This window comes from Thamnophis elegans, chromosome 8, assembly GCF_009769535.1.
Source record: "Thamnophis elegans isolate rThaEle1 chromosome 8, rThaEle1.pri, whole genome shotgun sequence".
NCBI classification, from domain to species: Eukaryota; Metazoa; Chordata; class Lepidosauria; order Squamata; family Colubridae; genus Thamnophis; species Thamnophis elegans.
The window spans coordinates 3,543,698-3,558,193 of record NC_045548.1 but is presented as its reverse complement, the minus strand read 5'-3'; the positions used below and the strand labels follow the sequence as shown (position 1 = coordinate 3,558,193).

Below are 14,496 nucleotides of genomic sequence, written 5' to 3'. Positions count from 1 at the left end.
AAGTAAATGTCTTGAATTTTGAAAAACTGCCTGGAAGAAGGAATGCAAAAGGTCTTTTTACAATAAAGATTTGGGATTATGTGTTATATCGGCTTCCTTTCCATCCCAACTAACATTTCATGTTAATCATGAAATTTGCTTCTACTGCTGTTTTACATACCTACAAAAACATTATTTTTCTAGAAAAGCTGCAGCACTGAGCTTCTCTTGTTTCCAAATGGAAGATCTTTATATATATATATATATATATATATATATATATATATATATATATATATATATATATATATATATATATATATATATATATATATATAATATATTTGTTATATATATATATATATATATATATATATATATATATATATATATATATATATATAATATATTTGTTATATATATATATATATATATATATATATATATATATATATATATATATATATATATAAGATTTTTACAACCCCTGGTAAGCCCCAATTATGGGAGGAAGCTAACTGCTTCCATCATCGTCACAAGAGTCCATCACGACAGAAACCCAACATTTTTACTGTTGCCTTTGTTATATTTGTGTTTTTTTTAAATTTGTGCTGATAAATAAATAAAGGGAGACCAGTATAGATCTATTTCAAGCTATTTAGCTCTCATCAGCTGGCTAAGATCTCTGCCTAGTATGCCTAGTATGCAATATAGCCCAGGTTCAAATCCCAGTAAGGGTATGGCTAGCTGATGAGAGCTAAATAGCTTGAAATAGATCTATACTAGTCTCCCTTTATTTATTTATCAGCACAAATCACACACACACACACACACACACACACACACACACACACACACACATATATATATATATCAAGGCTTCTCGTGAATCTGCCCACCCAAGTGATGAAGAAGTATACGATTTTGGAAGGAAGACAAGTGGCAGAAAAACCGATATATATATATATATATATATATATATATATATATATATATATAATATATATATATATATATATATATATATATATATATATATATATATATATATATATATATATATATATATATATATATATATATATATATATATATATGAACACACTTGATTCGGTTTTTCTGCCACTTTTCTTCCTTCCAAAATCATATACTTCTTCATCACTTGGGTGGGCAGATTCACGAGAAGCCTTGATTTTTAGTATGGCCATCAGCAGGCATTTGTGAGTCTCCTGAAGCACATCTGGGCTTTATATCAGCCCTTTAATTAATCCTCAGTGAAAGCCAAACGATGACATTTTGACTGGGCAGGCTCCAGTTTTGGACAGGTCTTGATTTATTGCGACTGAGTCTCAACCAAATTTGATTTATTTCAGCTTTGGGGATAAGGGCAAGGCATGGAACAGAAAAAGCACTGTTGGACCCGGAGCGCATGATAAAAAGAAAGGACCTGCAAATTTCTATGGCTCAAATGACAAAAAGTTCAGACAATTGTAATAGAAGGCAACATGCCTTTAAAAAAAAAAAATCCTTACGCATTTAACAGAGTTCAAGTTATTTGCCAGAAGTGCCAATGAAGGAAATGCACGTCTTATCTCTAAGAAAACAATAAATCCCCAGCCACTCATTTGGGTTAATCATAGCTATCATCCGTATTCGGTAAAATGCAAAGAAACATGGTTGATGCTTTCCCCAATGAGTTATTTTCATTAGAGAGGATGTTCTATTGTCTGCCAATCTAATTTAAATGGATGTCCTATGATAACAGGTCTTCCTTCATTCCAATCAAACTCACTTTTGATGAATAAGCAAATAAACAATGGGCCCAAACTGTCAGCGTAGAAGAAATAGTGTAACCAAGCTTCCACTATTCACCTAAATAAATTAACAATCGTAATCATATTAGGTATATCAGCCAACCAAACCAATATGGCAATATGCCAGCATTCATTTAAAATCTCTTCAAGGCTGCATTTAAGCTTAAAACCAACTCAAGGCAAGCTACGTAACTATAACATTATAATGAAAAATAATAGAAGCCACAATAGTACAACTCTTAATTTTGAAAATAGAAAACAGTAAAATCATCTCTTTAATGGTTTAGTTGTTATGGTTATATCTGATTGATTCATTATACACATAGTGAACACTGATGTTTTGATAACATGAGACAAGTGTGCGTAATCTGATGTGCTCCCTGCTCACCACCTGCTGAGATTGGAACATCAAAGTTAATTGGTATGACACCTGAATTATTTGCAGTCTACTATACTCGGGTTTTCAGGATTTTTTTTGAATTTAGAAAGGTGGGAAAGAGAGCAACTACTGCTTGTAAAAAAAAAACCACCTGTTTCCATTTTCATCCATAAAACCAACTATTGTAACCAAATATGAGTTATTCGGATGGGAACTGGTAGTTTTAATAGTAGAAATTGCACGCAAAGGCCAAACTAAACCGAAATCTGAAGTTAACATTTGGTAAATATTCAGCAAATAAACTTAAAGCTTAATTGGTGACTAGGATTCCAGCGTATTCGAGCCTATTAACAATCCCAACTGAAAATAGAATCAGATGGACCCAGATGGTTAGGCAAGATTTGTTGGCTAATGTTGCCTTCTTACGAAATAGGATTGCTATTGTGACCTCAGAAATTATGGTTTGGTTTGTTAAATTTGTGTGTGTGTGTGGGGGGGGTACTAAATAAATAACTGGTCTGAAGGCTATTATGCTTTTTAGAAGAGCTGGTAAAATGTTTCATAAAAGTGCATTTAATTGTTACGGTGATGCAAGTAATACAAGGATAAACTGTGTTCCAAAATGAGAGAAGGGGGTTACTATAATTGTTGAATAGGTTCTTTTGACCTCCAAATCTCAATATGTAAAACCAGAATAAATAAACTCAGAAAATATGATTTAAAATGGGGAAGGTTGGATCAGCATACCGTAAAAATAAGTCAGTCTCTGTGGTAGGTGGTAACTTAGAATAAGGAGCTACAAGATTATTGCTGCTGTTTCACTTCTAGTGAGCGTTGTCTTCTTCACATTATCTATGAGGGACAAGTTATGTAACATATGCACAAAATATCTACCACTTGAGTGCAATATTGTGGATTTAATATATTAAATATATTCAATGTTAAGATGACCTTGACATGTTTCTAGGAATTTTTCTATTACAAAAGTAATAAAAGCACCTTAACAAAATAAATCTTGAGTCCTTTTTCGTATTAGTGGTTTGCCATTCTAGCAGTAAGATTCTTCCCCTTTATAAGAATCTTATGTCGTCGAATGCAAAAATGCCAGAGGTACATAATGCACAGTGTCTGTACAGGAAGAATGAACAAGAACACTACTTAAAAACTGTTAAGTCAATAATAGCAGTTAAAATATGCCTAAAGTCTTCCATGTACTTTCCATTCAATATATTAATTTAAATCAGGGATTAAAAATTTATTTTATTTATTTATTTATTTATTTGTCTTGTATGCCGCCCACTCCCGGAGGACTCCGGGCGGCTCACAAAAGACAAGGGAAAGGGGGAAAATGAGACAAAGACAACATATTAAAAACAAAACCAACATTCACAATTTCCGTGGAGGTAAATGCTTCTCAGCCCCCCCCCCCCCCCCAGCCTGCTGGAACAGCCAGGACTTAATGGCTTTGCGGAAGGCCGGGAGAGTAGTAAGGGTCCGGATCTCAACAGGGAGCTCGTTCCAGAGGGCCGGAGCTGCAACAGAGAAGGCTCTCCCCCGGGGAGTCGCCAGCCGACATTGGCTGGCAGATGGAATCCGGAGGAGACCTAACCTGTGTGATCTAATCGGTCTGAGAGAGGTAATCGGCAGGAGGCGGTCTAAAACATTTTTAGAGACAGAGGGTGAGTCTTAAAAACGAATTAGCTTCAGAGGGCATGGCTGTGATACAGTAATGTTTTGAATAATATGGAGAAATTACACCTCTGACTTTAGCCAAGGTATCTCTGCGCACATTCAAAATCAAGGGTTACTAATAAGGTAATTAAATAAAGATGAAGGAAATGACGGGCACAAAGAATCAGGATGCGTAGGTTGCAGCCTACAAGATTTATTCAATAATCTGGTCAACTAAAGCTCAACATTAAATTGGCGCCAGATAAAGGTCAAATGAATTCCAGGAGAGGTTGAATTTGGAGTGTTGGTGGGAATGCAACAACTCTAAGTGGAAGATGCCCTTAACGCTATCTCCTAGCTCTACCTGCTCTTCTCCTATAGGAAGCTGCAATTTGAATTCCCCGCTTGCTGTGGGGAACCCCAGTGCCCCATTTTCAGCCTGGATGGCCTCCTGCAGCACTCTGCTGGCCATAATGGGGCACGGTGGCCCCGCGTGTGTTTCCCCGTGCCCCGTTTGGGCCAGCAGAGGCACCATGGGCCAGACCTTTGCCATTTCCAGGCTGGCCTCGTGGACCAGATCTAAGCAGTTCATGGGGCGCATCCGGCAAACAGGGCTTGAGTTTGACACCCCTGCTATATCTGATATCCATGTATTTACATTCTAAAATGGAGGGAAACACTGCTAGCAATAGCAATAGCACTTAGACTTATATACAACTCCATAGTACTTTATTGCCCTCTCTAAGTAGTTTACAGACTCGGTATGTTGCCCCCAACAATCTGGGTCTTCATTTTACTGACTTTGGAAGGATGGAAGGCCAAGTCAACCTTAATCAAACCCCTGGCAGTAAGCAGAATTAGCCTGCAATACTGCACTCCAACCACTGCGCCACCACAGTTCCAAAAGTAAGAACAACCATGCAGTAGCACTGTTTGACTGCAATAAACTTTCTCCATTTATTTATCCCACTAACCAGAGCTGCCAGTCTCCTGAGATAAGTTGAAAGCCCGCCAATGGTGACCAGTCGGAAAGTTCAACTGTTCTATCTTTGGATCATTAACATTATTTGTTAGGTCAAGCCACATCCCAGAACACCTATAGTTGAAAATTCAAGTATTTGTTCTGAAACTAGAAGTGGCATATTAAGTATACCCTGTAGATTTGAGAAATGTTGCTTGACACTGAAGAAGAATCAGAGTTGTTTCATGCACGATTGTGAAACCTAGTCAGTATGCTAAAAGATCCCCGTATCTACAAAACAGTATAAAATATTAAAATTTTAGAACTGAAGGGTCTAAACACTACTATTTTTCCAATCTTTTTGCAAATGTTCATATACCTGAAGTCTCCTGAATTGTTAAAAGTGATGTTACAAGTATTTTGTATGCATGAGATCTTCTAAAATGTTTTCTTGCAAGTGTGGTTATTATCATATGTAGATCGATAGTATTTGAAAATGGATAAGAACAGTTCACTAAGTATTTGATTTGATTTGATTTGATTTCATTTATATGCCGCCTTTTTCCCCAAAGGGGACTCAGGGCGGCTCACAATTCAAATCGGGGAAGGGGGGTACAGACAGAAAATAAAAAGACGAAACATAACAATACATAATTTAAAAACACACAACAAACACCATTACAAGTACTTGTATATTAAAGGTCATTCTTCAGAAAACAATTTATTTAGACTCAATCGGGGGGTTTTTTGAAAAAAAAAAAGACAAAATTGATAAAATGAGGTTATACTTTTCCATTGTTTTACATCTTCAGGTTACTTCATGGCCATAAATTTAACTCTTTCAACTGTATGCTATATAAGATTAATCCAGCAAGCTTGAATCATTAGAAGAACCCATCTCTTAGGTGAACAACACTGCTGCATTGTACATGACACATTTAAAAAATTATTTTGGTTTATCTTAAAGTAATTGGTTACCTTCCAAAATATGACTGCAATTTTTAATTCCTCAATTGGGAGTCACAACTAGGAAATTTTATACTTGAAAGAAAACCCAAGTCTTCAATCATTCCAACTGTTTTTTAAGACCACCAGTGTTTCCAAGACCACTTAGAAAACTAGGGGAGTAATCTTGATAATAATTCACATACAGTTATTGAAGCACAGGAAACGAAACCAGATGGTTTTGCTAAGGAAAGCATTTTAATTTTTCTTTTTTTTTGGCCTTTATAGCTTTCTGACACTAAACACTTCTCACACTAACAAATACAAAAAATGGATATAGAGGTTTGCTTGATTTTTGTTTCAAATCCCATTATTTCTATTTGGGAGGTTCCTTTCAAAAAAGGCAACATCTTACAGGAGCTATGGGAACAGATGAGTACAATTTTCTGGAGGAAAAGGAAGCTGTTAGTAACACCTACTTGTAGACACAATTGCAGTGCTTTGTAAATGAATGCCATATGATTTGGATTAGAAAGAGCTCTTGTGTATCATTACGAAAATCACTTTCTTGCCTAAATTGAACACTTTCAAATAGAGACTTTGTTTATGTCAAAATAACCTAACACTGCCTACTTTTTTTTTTACTTTTAGCCAACTAACACATCCAACTATAGAATTTTTGCATAACTTTGTCAAGGAATATTATCAAAGCTCATCACAACAAAAGGTTGTTTGAATGAAAAAAAAATAGCGCCAAAGGTTACTTGCTTGTTTCATTCATTCCAGCATGTAATGTGGCAACGTGAAAAAAAAGTATTCCTTCTCTGCTTTCAATCAATTCAGTGAAGGGGATAAATAGGGACGTTTGTATAAATACTTCATTAAAATACCAGGGCTATTTGTGGCCATTCTTGCCCTTTATAAATCTCACAACTTTGCCTCCCCTCATAGCATGAAGTTCTCAACACACAGATTCTAGAGCAGTGTTTCTCAACCTTGGCAACTTGAAGATGTCTGGACCTCAACTCCCAGAATTCCCCAGCCAGCATTCGCAACTCCCTTGGCTCCTCCCCATTGCTGACGCCTTGATCACACTCCCTTGTCTCCTCCCCACTGGTCCAAGGCTCAGGCGCCTCTCTGGTGGCCAACCAGCCTCTCTGCGCCCTGCTCGGAGTCGGAACCCTGTCCAGGGTCCTCCACATCCTCCAGAGCCAACTCAGAGGGTCCCTCGCTGTCGGAGTCTGGTGGCAGCTCCAATGGCTCCTGCTGGGCCACAACAGGAGACTAAGGCAAACTGTACTTTATTATTCATTTGACAACAAAATTGAAAGAGTAAGAAGCAACAGCACCCCAATGAAAAGAAGTGACACTGGTAGCTGTTTCCCATATATTAATATTTGAGAAACAGTTCCTAATGTAGAGCCGAGGTGGCGCAGTGGTTAGGGTGCAGTACTGCAGGCCACTTCAGCTGACTACGATCTGCAGTTCAGCGGTTCAAATCTCACCGGCTCAAGGTCGACTCAGCTTTCCATCCTTCCGAGGTGGGTGAAATGAGGACCCAGACTGTGGGGGCAAGTTGCTGACTCAATTTGCTAAAAAAAAAAATCTGTAAACCGCTTCGAGAGGTCTGAAAGCCCTATGAAGCGGTATATAAGTCAAATAAATAAATAAATAAAATAAATAAATGTAAATCAAATGATGAGATGGACTCCGATGATGAGTAGGACAACTCTGCTTCAGACGTATCTCTGTCTCAGCCTACACCGTCACGTCTAGACCATGTACCTAATGTTTTTTCTCCCGTCAACCCTGCCTAACTGCAATCAATCTCATTTCACAGTTTAGAAACCAGCCATGTCCTTGCTATCAATTCAAAATGTTGGCATTATTAGCAGTATTGATTTGTTAAAGAAATGTTAAAAGATGATATTGGATCATTAAGGACATTCTCACCGTTCAAAGACAAATGATTTTCAGGGGCAAAGAGAAGAACAGGGGTATATAAACATCCAATGTTTCTTCTTGTTATTGTGAAGTAACTAATTAATCACTAAGTACTTACTATTCTATTAATGTTAACATGTATCTACTGATGGCTTATTGCATCAGGCTACTCCAAATAAAAAGAAATTATAGAACAAAGCAAGACACAAGAATTCTTGTTATGTTTGCTTATTTTGCTTAATCCTCACGCTCACATTCAGTCTGCAGTTTGGCATCCTATTGAATAAAATACCGTTAATAGTGCATAATGGTTTCTATAAATGTTAATTTACTTTTAACAAACTTATTTACCAACCCATATTGCCTATTCAGCTAATTATACAGACATACTGTAGGTTACTGCAGAATATGGACAACCTTTCTGGATTCAAGGCTACATTCTCTCTGGGAAAATAGTTACAGCTCATCGTGACCCGACAAATGCGCGCCAGACAACAGCGCGCCTGACAAAACCGCGGCGATAAAACCGCGATGTCGACAGCGCGCCCACAAAGGTGCGTTGACAAAAGAGCACCGACAGAAGCGCAATTACGGTTAAGATAAGGGTTAGGTTTAGGGTTAGGTTTAGGATTAGGTTTAGAACGCACTTCTGTTGGCACGCTGTTGTCGGCGTGCTTCTGCGCTCATTTGTCGGCGCGATTTCGAACTAACTTTTTTTCCCCAGCGGTTTTGTCGGTGCGCTTTTGTCGGTGAACCACAGCTTATATAGTGGTGGAGGGGGTCAAAGTAAAAAGAAAGTAGGAACATCTTAGCATGGTGCTTATGCACTACCCAAACAATTGTCAGTGATATTAGGGATGAGGGTTACTGCTTCAACCTTCTTTCTCATATTCCCTTCTGCACACATAGCAATGCCCTGTCCTCTTATTCATCCATCCACTCATAAGGTAAAGGTAAAGGTTCCCCTCGCATATATGTGCTAGTTCCTCCGACTCTAGGGGGCAGTGCTCATCTTCATTTCAAAGCTGAAGAGCCAGCGCTGTCCGAAGAAGTCTCCGTAGTCATGTGGCTGGCAAAGGTGGTTCCTATTTTTCTACTTGCATTCTTACATGCTTTCGAACTGCTAGGCTGGCAGAAGCTGGGACAAGTAACGGGAGCTCACTCTGTTACATGGCACTAGGGATTTGAACAGCTGAACTTTCTGATCGACAAGCTCAATGCCTTAGCCACTGAGCCTCCGTGTCCCATCATAGTATCCATAGTATCCATCCACTCATAGTATCATACAATTGCTTTTCAGCCATCCATACTCCCTCCTCTTCACTTGTATATTTATCTCTGAATCATTTTTTCCCCACGAAGTGTGAAAAAGACACACTGCTTTTATTCAGACCATCAGATTTATTGGCAGATTTATTTCCTCTACATCAGTCCTTTCCTTCTATGTTTAGAAGGGGAGATGTGGCTTCTTTTTTCCTTCTTTATTATATATATCACCCAGCAATGAAAAAAAATGAACATCTGCTGAAAATCAAGTCGCTTGCAGAAAATATAAATATAATGAATGCCCTGGCTGAGTTTTCCTAAATTTCTTCTCAAATATATCACAGTTCTGTAACGTCACACGCTCTGTGATTATATTCACTATCAAATTGTAAAGGTTTGTTTTCTATCCATTAAATCCTGAAATGGTTTATTTATTTCTATTTTCAATTTTTTCTTCTTATAGATTGCAATTAGTTACATTGCATCTATTCAGAATCTCATGAAATTAGCAAAAGCAGAAAAATTAATCTCTAGAGAGACATTCAAGGTGATACCCAGCACAGTTAGGAATTATGTCTGAACAATTTTATGACAATCCCCAAACACCTGAAAAATCTGGAATGTGACTTACATTATAAGTGTGTGATCCTTGCAGAAATACCAGATGAATATACATTATCTGGTGGCCAGCACATTTGGAAACTAGCTGCTAAATAAAATGCATCTTTATTTCCATCTAAGATTTCCAGTGGCAATAATCTAGCAAAACAAATTTTATGTTGAAAAGAACTTCTATACATTTTGTATTGTAAGAAAATTTAGGCTGCAAAGAATGTTGTTAGGGAGAGCTGGAGAAGCTTATTACATCTCAATATATTTCTGTGCAATGGTTTATTGTACAATTTGTTAGACCTGATAATATACATTTTAAAATATCAATTTTCCAGTAATTCAGTTAATTTTAGAAATTCCATTTTAAATTAATGCAGAATAATGGGTACAACCTACTTGCAAGGCTTAGAGCCGAGATGGCGCAGTGGGTAGAGTGCAGTACTGCAGGCCACTTCAGCTGACTGTTATCTGCAGTTCAGCGGTTCTAATCTCACCGGCTCAAGGTTGACTCAGCCTTCCATCCTTCCGAGGTGGGTGAAATGAGGACCCGGATTGTTGTTGGGGGTGATATGCTGACTCTGTAAACCGCTTAGAGAGGGCTAAAAGCCCTATGAAGCGGTATATAAGTCTAACTGCTATTGCTATATTGCTATTATGCCTGTTCCATGTACAATATCCAAAGCTTAGAACGTAATATTTTAACAGAAATATCGTTCTATAGTTTTCTATCAACTTGAGATTAAGCATGCTAGTTCTGTCCTGAGTAAGGACATAAATAAGATCGTTTCAAACATTGTGTCCAAATATTTAAATATTCAGAGTGTCAGGATTGGTTTTTTTTTTTTTTTTTAGAAATCATGGGTAGCTTATTTTATGGCTAATATCTAATCACTTATATCCATAGAATCCTACAATGTCATGTTTGTAAAAATAGTTAGAAGAGCAAGCAGGGGACGATTGAAAAGATCTGATCTGAGCAGCTTTCTACACAAATTGGATTTTAATAACTGTTAATGTTAATTATTAATTATATTTTTAAAATATGTTGTACATCTCTAACAGATACTTTCCACTGCCAGATTCTTTTGGTTGACATGACTAGATATGGAAATACAAATTATATGGTAACAAACTATGCTTTCCTAATTGCCTTAATGATAGCTTTTGCAATTAGATTGCTATAGATGTAGACCATGTATGTTGTTCATCTTCTGCTCATACACCTTACACTGAAGTTCAAACATTTTCATAATCTTATGAAAATAGATGGGCAAAAAGAAACTATATAGCACAGGAGTCTTTTTAAAGAAAATATGAACTCTACAATGTTTATATAGGCCATGTTAATAACAATTTTCCTGAATGGTTTTAACATGAAGGAATATTAAACATTAACAATATTGTAACCACATCGGAATTGAGAGTTGGAATAATTTTCTGAGGTTAACATTAGCCATGTTTCTCTCATTACTATAAGAAGATTCCGAAGTATAAACAAGATCTCAAAAAATGTCGTTGCATCTTCTGATCTCAAGGAAACAACGAAACAATATATTGTTGAGGCAGAAGAAGTATTTTTTATTTTTTACTCCTTCCCACAGGAATTTAGTAAGGAATTCAAACCTGAAGACCTTCTTTATATGTTCTGGTTATGCATATAGTAGCAACCTATGTCTTCTTCAGGCAGCCAGGGAAGAAAGCTAGATTTAGAAGCAGATGCCTTCAGGACATACTTTTACTTTTAAGTTATTGCAGGAAGCCCCACAAAGGCCTTGTTTTAAAGTAGGCATTTTAGCAATCACATACCTCAACATAGTCCTTGGCATGGCCCCAGTCTCTCTTGGCATCTAAATTTCCCAAGCTGAAGCATTCCAATTGTCCCAGATGGATCTTAGCAACGGAACGACTAATCTTCCGAGTTACAAAATTGGCTCCTAAAATAAAGATAAAACAAGGAAATTAGAAATTATCTGATAAATATCCTATAACTAATCCTAAAATTACAGTTTAGGACAATCTTTTCAGACTGGCCTCCTTGTTTCAATCACTTCAGTGTATTTGTGCTTTATCACATGACGCACATCAATCATATTGGTTCTGCTTCCTCAATAAATATCTTTCTTTGAAAGCGGGGTCTAGATGGAAGCTTCGGTGTTCAGAATAATTCATTGAGGCAAAAAATTATTTCAAGCCTTACGTTTCCAGAAACCCAATATAAAGTAAGGCAACAGTCAAATGACTGAAGAATCTTGTCAGTGCATCAATGTGTATATGTCAAAGAAGGCACAGCAATCAACCTTCTTGCAATCATTTGAAGCAGAATCATCCCCAAAGTAGAGTTATATCCTCCTGATGCCATGGAAAGGCAAAAAACTTTGATTAGAAAAATTAGTTATTTTCAATACAGATTTGCTGGTATAAAGTAGACTTGTATAGAAAAGTGGCTCTGTTCATAGGAAATGACTCAGTGGTGGGTTTCAAATTTTTTTAGAACCTCTTCTGTAGGTATGGCCTGCTTTGTGGGAGTGGCTTGCCGGCCATGTGACTGGGTGGGAGTGGCTTGGCAGCCATGTGACTGGGTGGGCATGGCCAACTTGTGAAATGTGGTGAAACTCACTTAACAACGCTCTTGCTTAGCAACCAAAATGTTGGCTCAGAAACTCTGGCGTTTGAAGCATGCAAGTCTTAAAGCTGTCAAGTTACAAGACCCTTGCACCCCTAACCCTTTAGGAAAAAAACCCCAGGGGTGTTAAAACTTGACAGCTTTAAGACTTGTGGACTTCAACCCCGAGAATTCCTCCTCTCGCTCTTCATATAGATGATGTGTGGACGGGCGGGGAGAGGGAGCTGGAAGCGGTTCTAAACGGCACTGTAGATTTGTGGAACTTCTTCTATAGAAGAGGTTAGAACTGGCAGGAACCCACCCCTGAAATGACTGTAGAATATAGGTAGACCTTGCTTGTTACCTTAAATGGGCAACAACCATTCAAAATCGCGACAATGCTGAACTGCTGAAAAAATAAGTTTGCAACCAAGATGTGCATTTACAACCTTCAGTGTTTCTGCCTCAATTATGTGTTCATCATTACAGTCAGTTAATATACACTGTCTTGTGTCTGACCCATTCCCCCCCCTCCCCACAGAGTGGAGAGATTGCCTCAACAAACAATTTCTTGGGGCAATTTCTTCTGTGCCTGATGTTGTTTTTCTCCCTCTTGCAGAGTGGAGAGATTGGATAGGAAAGGATTACAAGAGAGTAAGCAGGACATCATGGGAAATATACTGGCTGATTGCTTAGCATGCTCATGGCTGATATAAGTTGTAGTGATCCTTAGAAACTTGGATCTACTTGGATGAATCACAAGTTTTATTTTGCAATCATGACTTCTTCAGAAAAAATTAAAAATCTTAAGAAGAGGAGTTCATACCTACCAGTCCAGGGGTGGGTTTCAACCGGTTCGCGGCGGTCCCCGCGAACCAGTTGGTCGGCGAACCCAGAAGTAAGTAACTTCCGGGAACGGTGAAGGGCTGACCCACCCGCCCGCCCGCGTTCCTTACCCGGTTTTGACGAGTTCTGCGCTTCCACGCATGTGCAGGACGCATACAGCGCCTGCGCGATCCTCCAGGAGCAGCTGGAGCATCGCACAGACGCTAGTACGCATGTGTGCGCTGCCGCGTGCACGAGGACGCCACCGGCCCCGTTCCAACCGAACCGGTTGGAACGGGGCGAGAAACCCACCCCTGTACCAGTCCCACATACTATGGATGAATTACACAACCACTAGATCTGACTCCAAAGCAACTAAATAGTTATGTGCATAAGTGAACTTACTTTATTCTAAAATAACTAATGTAAAAAAATAAAATAAAAAAACATTAGTAATACATTTGCCACATTAGTAAAATTGCTGTAGGGCTGAACCAGATGTTCAATAGATCCAGTTCTTGAGCTTTAAGATTTGATTGACTGATTGTTTATATGCCACCAAGTTATTTACAACTCCTACTGACAAAATAGATTTTTTTCCCATGACAGCCTATCCCAAATGTGGTTTTTCAGGACTGCCAACAGTGGAGTCATTGCTACCACTGGTGTAACTGTGCCCCTTATCCTCTTCCTTTCCGTTAACCCCTCCCTGTATTGAGCCTTTTCAGGAGAGCTAGGTCTTCAGATAACATACTCAAAGTAGGATAAGAGGCAAGAATACCTAATTAAACGTTTTGTGCAATTGTATCATTGTGCAATTGGTAAATATATTTAGCCTCTTGGTATGCAAGTCCTAAAAACACCCCTTAAAAAGTAATGTCATTTTTCGAAGTGAGTCTCCGATCCTGGTTATTTTTATGCTCTCTACACTGAGCTTTATAATAATAATAATAAACTATAATAATATAGTTATACTTAGTAAGATACATAAAGCCTGTAACTACAATCTCAGATGGTAGCATTCATATTTCTTGCTTTAAATGACATAATGTTAACAATTTAAACAATATTAACAATATTATTTAATATAGATTTCATTTATTAAATATCTAATAAATGTTATAGTACATTTAAAAAATATTTCCCACTCATGAAAAAACTGAAAACGTTTGTTTGAAGCTTTAACAACACTTCTAAACTAAACAATCAATTCTGCATAGAGTAATGGAAAAGATTAAATGCTTTCCAGGAAACTACCTTCCTTTTCTACTTTAGGACACTTGAAAAGCTACTTTATGAGCCTTTTAAAATGTTTAATATATGAGAGCTAGCTCTAAAGGTAAAAAAAAAGTAAAAAGAGGCAGTGAAATGCAATTTATTGAAAAACATTCAAGATTTTCCAAGGGAGCATTAAAAAAATAGAAAAAAATGCCTATTTATTACATTAAAAAACAGAAACAAATTCAAACTGATTCTTTTATATAGTCTAGGAAAATTT

At 37.5% G+C, this 14,496-nt stretch overlaps 1 protein-coding gene across 1 annotated transcript in view; it reads right to left on the bottom strand.

Moving 5' to 3' along the window:
• The window catches only part of GMDS (GDP-mannose 4,6-dehydratase), a 189,681-nt gene that overhangs the window by 109,620 nt on the left and 65,565 nt on the right, over positions 1–14,496 (bottom strand). Inside the window, exon 7 of the mRNA XM_032222847.1 lies at positions 11,378–11,505. Within this exon, the coding sequence (XP_032078738.1) occupies positions 11,378–11,505 (128 nt within the window). The remainder of the gene's footprint in view (positions 1–11,377; positions 11,506–14,496) is intronic.